This window comes from Cheilinus undulatus, linkage group 15 (genome assembly GCF_018320785.1).
Source record: "Cheilinus undulatus linkage group 15, ASM1832078v1, whole genome shotgun sequence".
Lineage (NCBI taxonomy): Eukaryota > Metazoa > Chordata > Actinopteri > Labriformes > Labridae > Cheilinus > Cheilinus undulatus.
Genome location: NC_054879.1, coordinates 47,467,236 through 47,484,886, shown reverse-complemented (window position 1 = coordinate 47,484,886; position 17,651 = coordinate 47,467,236). Strand labels below are relative to the sequence as shown.

The window sequence follows — 17,651 nt, the reverse complement described above, 5'->3', positions numbered from 1 at the left end:
AATCCCCTTTCTTAAAAAAAAGAATTAAAATTGATTTAAAAATTGCTACAATGGGTTAATAATGGCAAAAAAGGTGTTAAGGTGGTGAAATTAGATTTTAAAAGTAGCCGAAATGGTTCAAAGTGGCAAAAATTAGACAAAAATAGCAAAAAATGGGTTTAAGTGGCAAAAATGGGCATAAATAGTGGTATAAGGGAGTTAAAAAGTGGCTGAAATTGCTTTAAATTTGCAAAAATGAGTGGAAATTTGGGGAATTGGGATGAAAAATTGTAAAAAAGGCAAAAAAGGGTTAACTGAGAAAAAAAAATTTGCAGATATTCATGGAAATTGGTTGAACTGGCAAAAATGGGCAAATTAAATGGTGAAATGTGGCAAAAATGGGTGTAAAAAGTGGTTAAATGGGGTTTATAGTAGTACTAATAAGTTAACAGAGGCAGCATTAAGCTCAAGTGGTGAAAATTGGTTTAGAAGTGGCAAAACAGGCAGAAAAAGGTGGTGGAACGAGTTTAAAACTGACAAAAATAGGTATTAAATGGCAAAAATTTGTTAAAAATGGTGGGGAAAAATAATGAATAGGGGTTACAATTTGACAAAATTGGTGTAAAGTGGCAACAGTGTAATTTTAAAAATATTGTTAGTTTTTTGGGCATCTGGAGAACCCCCTCAGTGTTTCGAGACCCCCAAGGGGTCCTGACCCCAAGGTTGAGAACCACTGCTCAAAAGGACGCTGTTCTAGTGCACCCAGAACTTTGGTGACTTTTCAGGGTCTTTAAAGATTGAATCCACATTGTTAGATACGATAGTATGCATCTTTTTAACCACTTTTAATCCATTTTTGATCATTTATTTTGGCTTTTTGTCCAGGGCATCGCCATGTTGTTTACTGCAGTGCATTGTGGGAGTTGCAGTCGACCAGTGTGTCTCTACTGCTTTGAGGAATGGCACAAATGAATCTAACTGCAAAAAAATCGCATGGACTTTTTTTGTATGTACAGTGCTTAACAAATGTATAAAACCACCTGTCATATCTGTCTCAGAGACCATCCAGCATCATGAAGTGCTTTAATGCAGACTCTTTCATTTTCAGTCAGCTCTTCATGTTTTACCATGTTGAACAGGAATGAGGAATTTCAAACTGAATTCACCCAAATCTGAGCCGGCTCACTGGGCTTCTCTGAGAAGTCAGAAATGAATCAAGCATAACATTCAACCACTAAAACTCAATTTTCTCTTCAGGAATGACAGTAAATAACTATAATTTGACATATTCATCAAGAAATATTAATGTGCTTTATTATTTTTCAGTTTTTTTGTAAATCAGTAAATTTGAAAATTCATGGATAACAATAATAATTCTATTTTAGCATTAAAAATATCATTTGGGTTAAAGCTTCTACATATTGGTGTATTAACCGTTGCAGAAACATCAAAAATGATTTTGGTAATTACCAATGCTGTTCATTTAGGGCAGCTGTGGCAGAAACCTTACTTTGGTTAGGGTTAGGGTGGTCTAATACATTTGTTAAGCACTGTATGTAGTTATTTTGTTAGTCATAAAATGTTTATTTTTTCACCGTTTGGTCCCAAAGAGATGGAGAACAAGTCTGTGCAAAGAAAAGGCTTAGTCATTAATGTTTTCTGTGTGTTATAAATAAAAAATTCTGAGTTTTAAATTCCAATTAGTTTTTTTCTTTTGTCTCTAGAGTCCTTTAACTTTTTAAAAATTAAATTGACATTACTGTAGTAGATATATTCTTAAAGCCCAGGTTGTCCTGAAAAAAAAGGATGTATAGAGCTTGACTGTGCATCACAGGGTTGATGTTTTATAAGCTTTTGAAGACAAAAAGTCCAGACGAGACATGATGGTGAAAATAGCAATAGCTGTGAGCTCTAAGGGTTAACCTCTGTGATCGTCTCCTTTGTGTCGAATCTCCTGGGTCTGCAGCGTAAGACTCCTCGCTGTAGGTCCTCATGTCTCACCAAACGAGCCTTCCTTGACTGTCACGCTTGATTCCAGATCAGCAGCAGCTCTCAGCTGATACCTCACCGACCCTGACCTCCAGAGAAGGAGCATGTCTCTGCATCTCCACTGCAGCTGAAGCATTTGTCCCCTCTGTCACCTCCACATGGGGAAACTCTTTGTCCCAACCTATGGACAGAAATGGGAACACTAGTGTGTGCACATCCATGCCAAATGTGTACAGGTACAGGACAAGAAAAGTTCTTAAAGGAGAAAGTTGGCATGCTGTTCAGCTCCTAATGGGCAAGTTTATTAAAAGGCAATGTTTACATCTATGACATTTACTTCAGGCATGTGTGGCTGCATGTGCAGCACTTGCCTGAGGAAAATACTGTAGATTGAAATGTTGCTGTTTGATAAAATGCCCATTAGGAGCTGAAGAGTGTGCAAACGTTCTCTTTTTTCCCAATGCATGGACAGACACATACAAACAAGTTAACACTAGGAGCCAAATGGGGAATCTAAGACTGTTAAAGGGCAAAAGAATTTAATAGTCACAGTGCAAAAGAGTTAAAAAGGTAAAAAAGAGGACACTGTTCACAAGGATAAAATCAACATGGTGCTTATAAGACAGGGGTGTCAAACTCAAGGCCTGGGGGGCAAATCTGGCCCGTGGTGCAGTTTTACCCGGTCCGCAGGTCTGAGGTCTGCAGATTTCCTCCAGTATATAAATGTTTACTTTGCCTTGAAGATTTAAAATATACTTTAAGGCATAAAAATGTGAAAAAGTAAAGGGTAAAAATAAAAAGAAAGTAAGAAATGAGGGAGAGAAAGTCATTTTTTTCATTGAATATTTTTAATTTGCATCTCAAAACTATGACTTAAACTTAGGATTTTGACTTTTTATCTCATATTGTGAACTTTTAGTTTCCAATTTTAAATTTCAATTCATATTTTGAATTTTCAAGATCATGATTTCAAATTTAATCTCATATTTTGACTTTTTAAACTCACGGTGTATAATTTTATCTCACATTTTGACCTTTTAGATTCACAATATTAGATTTGAAGTAAAATTTTGCTTTTTATCAAAAGTTTTGACCTTTTCAACTCCTAACTTTGATTTTTAGTCTGAAATTTCAACATAAACTCAGGATTTTGAATTTTATCATTTTTTGAATTTAAAGTTAGTTAAATGTGGACCGTTAGGCCCTCAGGTTAGACCTAAATTCAGATTTCGGCCCCTGCTGTGATTTGGTTTGACACCCCTGTTATAAGATGTTTTCACACATGCACTCCTGAAAATTTGGAGCCCTCAGACGCAGAAAATCAAGACGATGGAAGAAGAAAGTGTCTTAAAAAACTGGAATTACTTTTTTGTCTTTGTGTTGGGTATGCGCAATATAACCGGCTTGATTCTAGCAGATATTAGCTTGATGAGTTTTTATGCCTTTATTTATAACCTATATATTGGCTGTAATCGATATAAAGGCTGTAAATACCGCACAAAAAAGTCTGGAGTTTTAGGCAGGACTAACACGTCTATGTCAGCTGAGGTCTATTATTTTTGTACACCCTCATTCCTTAATATTTAAAGCAGTGCTACTCAGTCCATCTCAAGCAATGAGCCAAATTGTTGAAAAACACATTTGCAAGAGCCACAATCTAAGTAGTGAAAAGTGACAAAAATGGGTTGAAGTGGCAATAAAAATAGGTTCAAGGTGGCAAAAATGGGTGAAAAGGGACAAAAAATGAGTTACAGGTGGTAACAATGGCCAAAGAGCAGCAAAAATGTGGCCAAAAACTGGGGAAAAATAATATATTACAGGCAAAAATCAGCAAAAAAGGTGGGAAACATGAGCAGAGAGTGGCAAAACGGGAAAAAAGGGGCACATAATGGCAAAAAGCAGCTTAAATGAGGGAAAGTGGCACAAAAAGGGGCAAAATATTGCGAAAAGCAGGATAAAATGGGCAAAAATGGGCGAAAAGTGACAAAGAAGTGACAAAACGGGCTAAAAGCAGTATAAATTGATTAAAAGTGGCAAAAATTGAAAAAAAGGGACAAAAACAAAATGCAAATAACGGCAATGGAAATGTACAGAAAAATATAGGTTGACAATCAAGTTTGACAAATAAAGCCTGCTGTATAAGTGTCAGAAACAAACTGATTAATGTGACTTGCAATGGATAATTTCTCAGGTTAAAGTTTTCCTCTTTTAAGGTTTTCTGAGGGAATAATATTAAAAAATAAGACACAAAAGAGCCACGAATCATCCCAAAAGAGCCATATGTTGAGTATCACTGATTTAAAGTCTGTTTTAAGGTCTGAACTACATTTATAAAACAGTATTTACAGCAGTTTAGAAATATAAACGTACTAGATATGCATTCCTTCTTTATATCAATGCTACATAAATATACAGCTTCATTACGTGCATAATGTTTGCATAGTATTTCATAACCTACAACTGTAATGTTAAAGTTTCATAGATATTTCCTTCTGTGTTTTTGCATTGTCTTATCCTGACTTTGTGCAGAAATTTTCAAAGGGAGTGGCGAGAAATATTCAGGGTGAGGTCACGGTGAAACCGTCAACCATTTGCATTCACACATGCAGCTCGCCCAGTGCTAAAATTCACATTTTACTCGGGGTCAGACAGAGTCAGATTGTAAAACCCAGCCATTTAAGTTTTGACACGCAGTTCAGAGATTTTATGCATGTGTGAAAACAGCTGTGCCTTATCCAAACATGCAGGAACAGACCGTCCTGACGTTTTCAAGACATTTTAGGAGTGAATGAGTCAAAGAAGCATCTAAGCAGTATGCAGTGAAGACCAGATGTTTGCCTTGCTGTTGTGGGTTTCCTCTGTGCTGCTGTGGTTGCTGTTGTTGATGTTCCAGTGCAAAGTAACGGTCATATGGCGTCTCCAGACGGGGTTCCTGCTCAGAGTAATGCTCCCGCTGATGGAGTCTCCTTCATACACGTCTATCGGCTTGTCCAGCATGAAGAGCGTCTGCTTCCAGTGTGTGGGCCTGGAAGACACATTTGTCATGTTTAAGAGTTTTTTTTCCCCTTTTCAGACACTAAAGGATATTTGTTATGAGGTCAAAACTATTTGTATAAGCTGTTCACTAATTTTGCTTATTGAATTGTTTCTAGGCATGTACAGAGCGAGCTAAACAGCTCTAGTGTCACTGAATAAACTTTTATTCATGCTGTAATGAAGTGTTTTTGCAGTCAGAGTTTTACTCAGAGTGAGGCCCGGTGTTTAGCTCCACTGTTGGACTTCCTGTCTCCAGGCTCTCAAAATGAACGGTGAACCAGGCAGTGAATCCATGAAAAACCCCGGGCTTCTCCACGCAGAACTGAAACAGACCCTGCATTTCCTGAGAAATGAAACACAAAGAAGTTGTACAACCCAGCTTTTACTGGAAGAAGGAGTTTCTATTTCAGAGGACATCCACAGCACCTCCAGGTCTTGGACTTGCAGTGTGTACATATCCAGACAGATGACATCACAGGAAGTGGCGAGGCAGTCGGCAGGGTCAATGACATGGCTGAACTTTGGTTTGGTGAAGAACTCCTGCTGTGCCAAGGGCCTGCAAAGAAGATTACAATCATTAGTAAAAAAAAAAAAATGAACACATAAGATCAGTGTTACTCAACCAAAGAGCCAAATTGTTCAAAAATACATTTGCAAGAGCTGCGATCTGAGTGGTGTAAAGTGGCAATTAAAATAAGTTAAAGGTGGCAAAAATGGTCAAATTGCAAAAAGCAGGATAAAAGTCTCAAAAAGAGAGAAAAGTGACAAAAAGAACTGTCAAAAATCTGGCAAAAAGCAGCAAACACCGGGAGAAAAGAGGCAAAAAATGAGTTACAGGTGGCAAAAATGGTCCAAAAGTGGCAAAAACATAGAGAAAAATGAGTGAAAAGTGACTAAAATGGGCAAAAATCAGAATAAAGGTGAGAAAAATGGACAAAAAGCATCAAAGAGTGGAAAATTTGGAAAATAGTGGCAATTACTTGCAAAGGCAGCTTAAATGGGCAAAAAATAGGATAAAAACAGCTGGACAAAAGTGTCAAAAATGGGCTAAAAGTGGTAAAAATGGAATTAAAGTTGCAAAAAAACTGCAAATAAGGGCAATGGAAATATGCAGACGAAGACAGAGGTTGACAATTAAAGCCTACTGTGTAAGTGTGTGAAACAAACTGTTTAATGCTACTTGGAATGGATCATTTTTAGGTAAAATTTTCCTTTTTTAAGATTTTCTGGGGAATAATATTTCAAATAAAGACATAAAAGAGCCACAAATCATCCCAAAAGAGCCACATGTGGCTTTAGAGCCATTTGCTGAGTATCACGGCGTTAGATAGTTAATGTTTAGAAAAGGAGATTTCACTAATAAAGTATGTGATGTATTCTGATTGAATAGAAATATTGGTCAGTAATATTGAGCTCTCAGTGCATTTAGTCACTGGTATGATTTCATCAGTAATCTCTTTTGGTTGTTAATGACCACATCTCCCATTTGCTAGAGCAGCTTTTTCTTACTGCATTTATTTTTTTCCTCTGTTTTTGCCTGTATGAGCAGCATGTAAGTGCATTTTTATCACATTATTAAAATGTTTAATAGTTAACACCAGCTATTTCCCAGCTGAGAAAAAGGGGAAGTAATGGTGAGGACAGTGAAAGTATTTTCTTAGAAATGGGGTCATATGTTGGGACACAAGCACCACATCCTGGTTTTAGATCCCTGACTGAGGGGATTGAGAAACAAAGACTAGATTACTCTAACAGACACCAGGGAACAGCGAGGCCTAAACACTTTATTCAGGTTTCTGTTATCCTCAGCCACTGAAGTGTTCCTGAGCCAACATTGTAATATTCACCACAGTTTTAATGCAGTCCTGCCTGGGGGATGGAAGGTCATGGATGTTTAATATTTGCCCTTTATGTGCAGAGATTTCTCCAGATTCTCTGAATCTTTTAATGATATTACAGACCAGCGTTAATCAACCCTGCTCAACCAAAGAGCCACACTGTTGAAAAATACTGTACCTTTGCAAGAGCCAAAATCTAAGTGGTGAAAAGTGGTAAAAACGACTTAAGCAGCACTAAAAGTAAATCAAAGGCGGCAACAACGGTAAAAAAACAGCAAAAATGTGTGAAAAGGGGTGAGAATGGGGAGGAAAAGGTGGGAAAAGGGCAAAAAAACGAGTTACAGGTGGCAAAAATGGTCTAAAAGTGGCAAAAAATGCAGCAAAAAATGGGCAGAAATTGACTAAAATGGGCAAAAAACAGTGAAGAGTGGCAAAAATGGGCAAAAAAAAAAATAGGAAACAAGTGGTATTTAATGGCAAAATGTAGCTTAAATGGGTAAACATGGTGAAAATGAGCAAAAATTGGTTAAAGTGGCAAAAAGATGTGGCAAAAATTGGCAAAAATATAGGAAAAAGGTGGTATTTAATAGCAAAAGGTAGCTTCAATGGGTGAAAAGTGGTGAAAAAATGGGAAAAATGGATAAAAGTGGCAAAAATTTGAAACAAAAGTTGCAAAAACAAGTGGCAAAAATTGGCAAAAAGAAAGGAAAAAAAGGGGGTACTTCATGGCAATGGGCAGCTTGAAAAGGCAAAAAGTGTCAAAAAGTAGCAAAAAAGGGCAAAAACGTTTCCTTTTTAGTAATAAAATATGAAAAAAACTTAGCACTGATGATAAATGCTCACAATCTGAGAAAAGCACATTTATTAGTTCAAAGAGGTCAAAACGTAAAATTTAAATTGAAAAATGTGTTTCAAAGGCAAATATCTCAGAAAGAAAATCAAAATCATGAGTTTAAATGGTCAAAACATATTCAAAAAACTGTAATCATGAAATCAAAAGTCAAAATATGATTCAAAAATTTAAATAGTGAATCTAAAACATCAAACTATGGGATTATAAAGTCTAAGTTAGGAGATGAAAATACAAAATCATTGGTTAAAAAGGTCAAAATATGACTTAAAATTAAAAATGATTTATCTTAAAGCTCAAAATATTAAATAAGAAATCAAAATTATGCTTTGAAATGCTCAAAGTACAAAATAAAAAGTCAAAATCCTTATTTTATTTCTTTTCCCACATTCCTGACTCCTTATCTTAATATTTTTATTCCTTACATTTTCAGACTGTCAGACTTAAGGAAATCTTAAATCATCAGGATAAGTTCACGTTTTTATTCTGGAGGAAATTTGCAGACCTCAAACTGATGGGACAGTTAGAACAGAAATATGAGATCATCTTGCGAGCCAAAGTTGTAAAGGGCTACATAAAGAAAGTATATTCTACCATGTCAGTGGTAAAGAAAATAAAGGGGCAGGAAAAAAACAGATGAGCTAGCAGCCCTTACTGAAGAGGAGTGAAGTCCAGGCCGTACACTTGCTCCCAGAAGGCCATTTTCTCTTGGTAATAGCTGTGGGCCTGACATGGCACTATGGTGAGAGCTGCAGACGACGGCCACATGACACCACCCTCTCGAAGCCAGCGGTCCCTGGTCATCAGCACCGACTCAACCATGAACTCAAACTATCGCAGAAGAAGGACAGAAACAGGGGACAACATCTAAGTTACTCCAGTGCAGTGTACCTCAACCAAAGAGCCAAAGTGTTGGAAAATACATTTCCAAGAGCCACAATCTAAGTGGTGAAAAGTGGCAATCAAAATGAGTTAACGGTGGCAAAAGTGGTTAAAATGCAGCAAACACTGGGAGAAAAGCGGCAAAATGAGTGAGAAGTGACTAAAATGGGCAAAAATCAGAAAAAAAGGGTGGGAAAATGGGCAAAAAGTGGCATTCAACCACAAAAGGCAGCTTAAATGGGGGAAGCGGCAAAAAGGGGCAAAAAGGAGCAAAAATGGGGACAAAAAGTGGCAAAAAAGGGCAGAAAGTGTCAAAAACATGGCAAAAATAAGTGAAAAGTGACTAAAATGGGCAAAAATAGAAAAAAAGGTGGGAGAAATGGAATGGACAAAGTGGCATTCAACTGCAAAAAGCAGCTTAAACGGGCGAAAGGGGCAAAAATGGCTGGAAAATGACCAAAAAATGAGTTGAGGGTGGCAAAAATAGGCAAAAACGTGACAAAAATTAGTGAAAAGTGACTAAAATGGGCAAAAATGGAAAAAAAGGTAGGAGAAGTGGAATGGAAAAAGTGGCAATCAACTGCAAAAGGCAGCTCAATTGGGCAGGACGTGGCAAAAATGGGTGGAAAATGACAAAAAAATGCATTAAAGGTAGCTAAAATGGTCAAAAACGTGGCAAAAAATGAGTGAAAAGTGACTAAACTGGGCAAAAATTTCTAAAAAGGTAGGAGAAATGGAATGGAAAAAGTGGCGTTCAACTGCAAAAAGCAGCTTAAATGGTTGAAAAGTGGTAAATATGGGGATAAAAAGTTGCAGAATGTGGCAAAAATAGGCAAAAAGGGGCAAACACTGGTAAAAAGAAACAAAATGGGTAGAAAGTGGCAAAAATGGGTGGGAAATTACCAAAAAATAAGTTGAAGGTGGCAAAAATGTTCAAAAACATGGCAAAAAAAATAAGTGAAAAGTGACTAAAACGGGCAAAAATCAGAAAAACAGGTGGGAAAATGGCCAAAAAGTGGCAAACACTAGGAGAAAAATGGCAAGATGGGGAGAAAAAGTGGCAAAAAGGGGCAGAAAGTGTCAAAAATATGGCAAAAAATCAGTGAAAAGTGACTAAACTGGGCAAAAATCAGAAAAAAGTGGGAGACATGGAATGGACAAAGTGGCATTCAACTGCAAAAGGAAGCTTAAATGGGCGAAAGGGGCAAAAACGAGGAGAAAAAGTTGCAGAAAGTGGCAAAAAAAATTGATACAGGCAGCAAAAATGGTCCAAATGTGGCAAAAACCTGGCAAAAAATGAGTGAAAAATGACTAAAATGAGCAAGAAACAGCAAAAAGGGGGGAATGGGCAAAAAGAATCAAAGAGTGGCAAAATGGGAACTAAGTGGCATTTAATTGGAAAAGGCAGCTTAAATGAGCAAAAGTGGCAAAAAAGGGGCAAAAAAAGCAGGACAAAAATGTCAAAAAAAGTGGAAAAGGGGGCTAAAAGCAGTAAAAATAAAAGTATCAAAAAATTGCAAATAAGGGCAATGGAAACATACAGACAAAAACTAGATGTTGACAATTAACCTTAACAGCACCATCATTTACTGTACTGACAGTCATCATTACCAGCAGGCAGTTTCCCATCCACTCAGACACCAAGATGTCCACCTGCTCAGGTAGCTCCACCTCCTCAGCTCGGGCCTGAAGCACAGTGACCTTCTCCTCACAGCCGTTCTGCTTCACCAGCTGCGTGGTGTAGTCGGCCATGGAGCTTGCTTCCACTGCATACACCTTCAAAAACACAGACACACTCGTTCAGTGGGAGGACTTTATCGTGTAGCAGCGCTGCATCTCCAGCAGATGGAAGCAGGAGGACACCAATGTTTGATTCACTGTAAACTTAGGAGTAAATACAGAAGGCAGGTAAAGACGGCACAGTCCGTACACCAAGGCTTTGGAGATAGTCTGCTGTTAGTTTTTGATTTTGCTGCCAGAAAACTTACAACTCAATTATGTTTAAAGGGAAATGCCGCCATTTTCTTCAACATTTATATCAGGGGTGTCAAACTCAATCACAGCAGGGGCTGAAATCTGAATTTAGGTCTAACCTCAGGGCCTAAGAGGGTCAATATTTAACCATAATCTCTAAACCTTAATTCTAAAGGTAATTAATCAAGGGGGAAAGAAACTGATAATAAATGATTTGGGATTTTAAAAAAAAAGTCAATATTAGTTCAAAAGGTCAGAACACAAAATCTAAAGTCAAAATAATGTTTTCAAAAGACAAATTTATGAGATAGAAAGTAAAAATCATGAGTTTAAAATTCAAAACATGAGATAAAATCCAAAATTGTGTTTGAATTCAAAATATGGGATAAAATTCAAAATCATGAGTTTAAATTTCGGACTAAAAATCAAAGTTAGGAGTTGATTAAGGACAAAACTTTTGATAAAAAGCAAAATTTTCAGTTTAAAAGGTTTGGTTTCAAATTTAATATTGTGAATGTAAAAGGTCAAAATGTGACATAAAATTCTAAATGGTGAGTTTAAAAATTCAAAATATAGTATTAAAAGTAAAAGTTAGGAGTTTAAAAGGGCAAAATGTGAGATTAAATTTGAAATCATGATCTTGAAAATTCTAAATATGACTTGAAATTTAAAACTGGAATCAAAAAGTTCACAATAGGAGATAAAAAGTCAAAATCCTAAGTTCAAGTCATATTTTTGAGATGCAAATTTAAAACAATAAATGAAAACACAAATTAATCTCTCTCTCCCTCGTTCCTTATTTTCTATATTATTATTTTTAGTCTGTACTTTTCCACATTTTATGACTTAAAGGATATTTTAAATCTTCAAGGCTAAATTTACATTTCTATACTGGAGGAAATCTGTAGACCTCAGACCTGCAGGCCAGTTCTAGTGAAAATATGATATGATCCTGCAGGCTGGAAAAACTGCACCACGGGCCGGATTAGGCCCCCAGGCCTTGACTTTGACACCCCTGGTTTATATGGAAAAAAAAAAAAAACATTACAAGACATTTGGGACCAGGTTTTGACAGGGGGGAGAAAGTATTAGACATGAAGCAGGTACTGCAAATTATTGGCCCATGATAAAACATGAACTTGATAAATGCAGGAACAAATGCTCCAAATTAACTACATTAGGATTTGGACCTCGTGGAAACCAGCAGCCTGTGTGTCTGAGTGAAAGAGACACCATGTTTGAGCAGCCTCCCTACCATTGAGGGCTGTGCAAGCTGAGCGCAGAAAAGGCTGATGATGCCGGTCCCACAGCCGAGGTCCATCACCACTTTATTCCTCAGAGAGGCGCTGTTGCTGAGAATAACCTGCCGGTACGCCTCGGTGCGGCTCTTGTCTGACAGCATTTCCAAGTGAAGTCTCTGTATGGTCAAAAATAAACACAACAGCTGATTTTAAAACTCAACAGCTGATCTGCAAATACAAAGCAAACAGAACACAAACATGTCAGCATGTCTATGTTTAAATTGAGACTAAAAAGAAAGAAAAATATGTATATAAAGGAGATTTTTTTCAAGCTTCAACGTAGTATTTTATTATTTTACAGTTTTTCTCAGTTGGTTTGGCTCATTTCTTGAAACAGAAATTACATTCTCAAAATAACATGGACAAATCTCCAAACCACTTGGCAATTGTTCACAACAGAATTGAATTTCTCCTTCATTTATCAAATTGCAAATGTCTTAGTACATGTCTCAATGTCTCAGCACATCTTTGCAAATGATTAAGTACAGATAGCCTGCATTTAGCACAATTTCCAAATGATTAGATCTTGTTGATCTAAACTGATTGTTGACTGCTCCGTCTAATGGTTGTTCTCTCCAAAACATGTCAGCATCACTCATTGTAGAAGTCATCACATGCACAATAGTCTGTTCAATTGTCAAAATTAGTCCAGAACATGCTGTGAAACCGTGAACAGCATACATGAATCTCTTGGAACATTGGATAAATTGATCAACAGTCAGCTGAAACTAGAGCTTGACTAATGACAGAGGAGTTTCACACACCTCAGATGACCAATCAAACTGTGTTTACTTGTCCATGACTGTGAATGCTGCCAAACATGTATATAAAGAGCTTGTTTTTTGTTTATGTGTTTATATTACAGAATCTTATGCTGTATACATTTTCTTTTTACTGTGATGTATGAAAGTAACTAACAGTAATGTGTGTGAATAAAAAGTTACAATTTCCATGGCAGTATGAGTGCAATGTGTGATGTCAAACCTTGGAGGCTATTCTTACAGTACCGTGAAATCCTATATGTATATATATATTTGTTTGTTTGTTTGTTTTTGTTTTTTGTTTTTTTTTGTTTGTTTTGTTTTGTTTTCATTTTTTTTTTTTTGTTTTTTTTTTGTTTTATACACGGTTGTATTCTGTTAGCTAGACAAAAAAAAACTAGCACAGTAACCAGTGTCAGTGAAGGACTGGGCTAAGACTGAGAGGTGGACATGAGGGATATTTCAATGTTCATCTGCCATAGTAACAAAACATCTGAACATTTTGACTTGCAGTGCTTACACAACGCCAAAGGAACAATGCATTCTGGGGGGACTGACTCTTTATATGAGAAAAGAATTTAGTTTTGACAAATGAGTGAGCTGTTTCAGGAGAGATATGAGCTTTTGCAGGTGTCAACCAAGGTTATTATAGTTAACTAAAACTAACCTAATAACTAAAACTAAAATTCAAAAATCATTTTAGTTAACTGAAACCAAATCAAAACTAAGCTTTACCAAATAAAACCCGAAAACTAACTAAAACTGTATAGTGCGCTTACAAAACTAATGAAAATAAAATGAAAATGGAGACAAAATATCCTTAGTTTTAGTCTTTGACACAACTGTATTGACTGGCACCGACACCAGTCTGGGGAGAGTAAAATTGCCTGAATTGATTGGTCAAGACTTCATACAGTGGTAGTTTTATGTCTGGAGTTGTATTCAAACATCAGCTTTAAATAAATAAAATTTAAAGTGAAGAGTTACCTGCTTGAATATGTTTTTTAAAAAAGATATGATGTTCCCTCAGCCAACATCTATCCGAAAAAACTAAAACTAACACTAAAACTAATAAAAACAAAACTGAAACGAAGCATTTTTTGCAAAATAAAAACTAAACTAACAAACCAGCAGTAAAAACTAATTAAAACTAAACTGAAATTAAAAAAAAGAAAGTGAAAACAAAATAAAAATTAAAACTACTGAAAAATCCAAAACTATTATAACCTTGGTGTCAACCATGGTGTTGTGCTGAGCCATCCAGGTTATTTTGGCAAAAGCACCAAGAGTGTTGAGAATGTCCAGTCTGTTTTAAGAAATGAGCCAAAACAATTGAGAACAACTGTAAGTGTATGTGTGCATAGCTATCAATGAAATTTATTTATAAGCATGCCTCAAGTGTGTTTCATGTCTTATCCTGCAGGCAATGGTTGTTTTAAAGGTCACATTTTATGCAAAAATCGCTTTTTCAGGTTTATCTAACAAAAAATACGTGCCCCTGGCCTGTCCACAATCCCCTCAAGTACCAGAAAAATCCACTCCCTCCCCCCTCCTCTCTTTCTCCACCTTTCAGAAGATGTGTGCTGCAACAAGCCATTCTCAGATTTTCCCCTCATGATGTCATGTGGGGGGTTAGCCCCGCCCCCAGGTTCAGTTGGCCCTCCCTGCTTGGAGGACATGCTCCGCCCTCCTCTCCTGATCCTCCTCCATCAGCTGTAAAATCATTTCATAGTTTAATCAAAGTGGCTCACCTCGTAATAATTGATGAAGAAGTGCCTCTCAACCCTAAATTATGTCTATTGAATCTCTATCCAGATGGGTTTATTAACTCCAAAAAAGTTAGATCTTTTCTCAGTATTTGTTTTCTAGAAGCTAAACGGTGTATTGCCTGCTCATAGATATCAGACACACCTTGTGTCACAGCGCAATGGCTTCGAGGACTGACATTTTACTTGGCTCTGGAAAAAATAAGCTTTACAGCTAAGAATAAGCTTGACAAGTTTTGGAAAATTTGGAACATGTTTTATAATTTCCTTGCAAAAATAATATAGATGGTTGGATGGAAGAGAAAGTGAATTAAATGTTTTATTTTTATTATTGATATTGCCTATTTTTTATTCCTCTATTTATTCACTTATTTTTATCAACATGTGCCTTGCTATGTTGTTTTGTATTGTGACTTTGTTATGTAAGCCCTAAAAATCTTAATAAATATATGTTTAAAAAAAAGAAGTGCCTCATGTGAAAGGGGTCTGCAGATTTCCTCCAGTATAAAAATTTAAATTTAACCTTGAATATTAAAAGAAATCCTTGTTAAGTCATAAAAATCTGAAAAAGTAGAGAGTAGAAATAGTCAGGAATGAGGGAAAGAAATTAATCTGTGCTTTCATTTCATATTTTCATTTTGCATCCCAAGATTATGACCTAAATTTAGGATTTTGACTTTTTATTTCATATTTTGACCTTTTAAATTCACAATTTTTAACTTTTCTCTAATATTTTGATCTTTTAGATTCATAATTTTTAATTTTAAATCATATTGTGACCTTTTAAACACCTAACTTTGACTTTTAATCCCATATTTTTTCTTTTTAAACTCCTGATCGTGAATTTTATCTCATATTTTGACTTTTTTGTCACAATTTTAAATTTTATCTTCTATTTTGACCTTTTAAACGGTTGATTTTGTATTTTATCTCATATCTTGACCTTTAAACTCATGATTTTAACTCTCTATCTCATATATTTGCCTTTTAAAACCTTACTTTGACTTTTAATTTTGTATTTTGACCTTTAGGACTTATAAAGTTGACTTTTTAATCTCAGATTTTGAGCCTTTAACTCATTTATTTATTTATTTAGCATTTATTAGACATGGACGCACAGTTACATTGATGCTGTGATATTTAATAATTTTCACCTTTTTTAGAAATCCTAAAATCATTTACCATCACTGTTTAATTCTCCCTGTATTTCATCACCTGTGAAAACACGGTTGACCGTTTTTAAATGTTGACCCTGTTAGACCCTCAGGTTAGACCTGAATCCAGATTTCAGCCCCTCCTGTGATAAAGTAAAAGTCTATTTAAGAGTCTAACCAGTGTCCCATAACTGCCAAAGTACTCTTCATCTTGCCATGGGTCCTCTGGGCTGGTGTCCTCCTCCTCCTCATCTGTATCCTTCCGCAGGTAGCTGGCAGGGACGTAACCTAGGACCTCGTGGAGCTCTGCCCACCACCACTCAGGGGAAGGCTTCGTGTGCACGAGCAGTCTGTCCCCGCTACTGAAACTGAGCTTTAGGGACAAAGAACCGGAGAGGAGAGTCAATACCAGCTCCTGGACCCGACTTTAACACTTTAGAAGCATCTGTACCAGACGTGCGGATGTCCAACCTGATCACTACCACTTCCAGTGAAATCAGACAAGGCAACGTACTCCTCAGGCGAGCCTTCATCATCATCATCCTCTTTTTCAGCCTGCATGTTTGACGGAAGTTGTCTCAATAAGCCAAGTTTTTTTATTACCTCAGAGAAACCGGTTAAAATCTCTCCACGACTCAAAAAATAAACATTATGTGCTTCTACGTGAAATGAGCGGCAAATCAGTCTAACCGACTCGCTTGGTTACCACAAACACTTCCTGTTTTGACGTCAACGTGAGTTATGGTGTCTTCAGGCGCTGTCGGAAATTTCAGTTTTAACGTAAAATAACGGTCCAAAACCAACATGGCAGTTTCTTTAAGTCGCCAAAAGAGCCTAAAATTTGAGCAACACAAAGCCTAGATTAGCAACACGAAACAGAACAAAGGCTGTGTGAATTATTCATAAAACAGATTACACAGCGCACACCAACAGTCTATTTATAAGGGCAGAAATATTGAACCTTTAACTGATTAAACTCAGATACTTACTGTATGTATGTATTTATTCTCATCCTATCTATTCACTTATTTCACTTTGTCTTTATATATGTGTGTGTGTGTGTGTGTGTGTGTACAGTGTTTAACAAACGTATTAGACCACCTGTCATATCTGTCTCAGAGACCATCCAGCATCATGAAGTGCTTTTACCATTTTGAACAGGAATGAGGAATTTCAAACTGAATTCACCCAAATCTGAGCCGGCTCACTGGGCTTCTCTGAGAAGGCAGAAATGAATCAAGCATAACATTCAACCACTAAAACTCATTTTTCTCTTCAGGAATGACAGTAAATAACTATAATTTGACATTTTAATCAAGAAATATTAATGTGCTTTACTATTTTTTCAGGGTTTTTTTGTAATTCAGTAAATTTGAAAGTTCATGGAAAACAATAATAATTCTATTTTAGCATTAAAAATATCATTTGGGTTAGAGAGCTTCTACATATTGGTGTATTAACCATTGCAGAAACATCAAAAATGATTTTGGTAATTACCAATGCTGTTAATTTAGGGCAGCTGTGGCAGAAACTTTACTTTGGTTAGGGTTAGGGTGGTCTAATACGTTTGTTAAGTACTATATATATATATATATATACTGTCTCATATTTTTTGTATCATTTGTGGCTTACTCCTGGTTTTGTCATTGTTTTTTATATCTAATAGCTCTCAGTGTGGGTTTTTTTGTAGTTTGTGACTGAAATAAATTGTAAAAATAAAACGTTCAATAAAAAAATAAGTGTTATTAAAATTGTAATATAGTTATTATAAGTTAGTTTTCAAGCATTTTCTCTCTTATGTATAATGTTCAGCTAATTTTAAAACCTTAAAAGAAAAACGGAGCTTTGGAGTCGACACCTGAAGGCAACCCAGTTCTGGCGTTCTTTCAACATGTTGATTTTACTACACATGTAAAACAGATTTTCAAAAAAAGGAGGGAAAAAGAAATGCTGCTACTGCTTTAACCCTCGCTCCCTTGTCATTTTAAGCATGGTTGAGACCAGTATGTTCAGAAATCGGACATGCAGATAAGAGTTAATAAAATAATCATTTTTCAACTTTTTTTTTTACTTTCACTGCTTCAAATCTTTTCAACAACTTCAACCCTGACCACTAAAAAA

At 36.2% G+C, this 17,651-nt stretch overlaps 1 protein-coding gene across 3 annotated transcripts; it reads right to left on the bottom strand.

Moving 5' to 3' along the window:
- Positions 1–1,800: 1,800 nt before the first annotated feature.
- Positions 1,801–16,223, bottom strand: prmt2 (protein arginine methyltransferase 2). 3 transcript variants are annotated; one of them, XM_041806568.1, is made up of 9 exons: positions 16,002–16,223; positions 15,709–15,903; positions 11,804–11,965; positions 10,174–10,350; positions 8,348–8,523; positions 5,431–5,560; positions 5,211–5,347; positions 4,807–4,993; positions 1,801–2,149 (listed from the first exon to the last, which is right to left on the bottom strand). In XM_041806568.1, the coding sequence occupies exons 1-9, from the start codon at positions 16,089–16,091 to the stop codon at positions 2,117–2,119; spliced, it is 1,287 nt and encodes a 428-aa protein (XP_041662502.1). In that variant the 5' UTR covers positions 16,092–16,223; the 3' UTR covers positions 1,801–2,116. The 3 variants fall into 3 exon arrangements, with proteins under 3 accessions (XP_041662502.1, XP_041662503.1, XP_041662504.1); XM_041806569.1 differs by having other exon boundaries at positions 10,186–10,350; XM_041806570.1 differs by having other exon boundaries at positions 10,228–10,350.
- Positions 16,224–17,651: the final 1,428 nt, after the last annotated feature.

Excerpts from the sequence above, each read along its gene's own strand:
- prmt2 (XM_041806568.1), bottom strand. The coding sequence starts at position 16,091 with ATGCAGGCTGAAAAAGAGGATGATGATGATGAAGGCTCGCCTGAGGAG. Across the intron at positions 15,904-16,001 it reads CTGGAAGTGGTAGTGATCAG|CTCAGTTTCAGTAGCGGGGA; the intron begins GTTGGACATCCG and ends TTGTCCCTAAAG. Across the intron at positions 10,351-11,803 it reads AGCTTGCACAGCCCTCAATG|GTGTATGCAGTGGAAGCAAG; the intron begins GTAGGGAGGCTG and ends GTGTTTTTGAAG.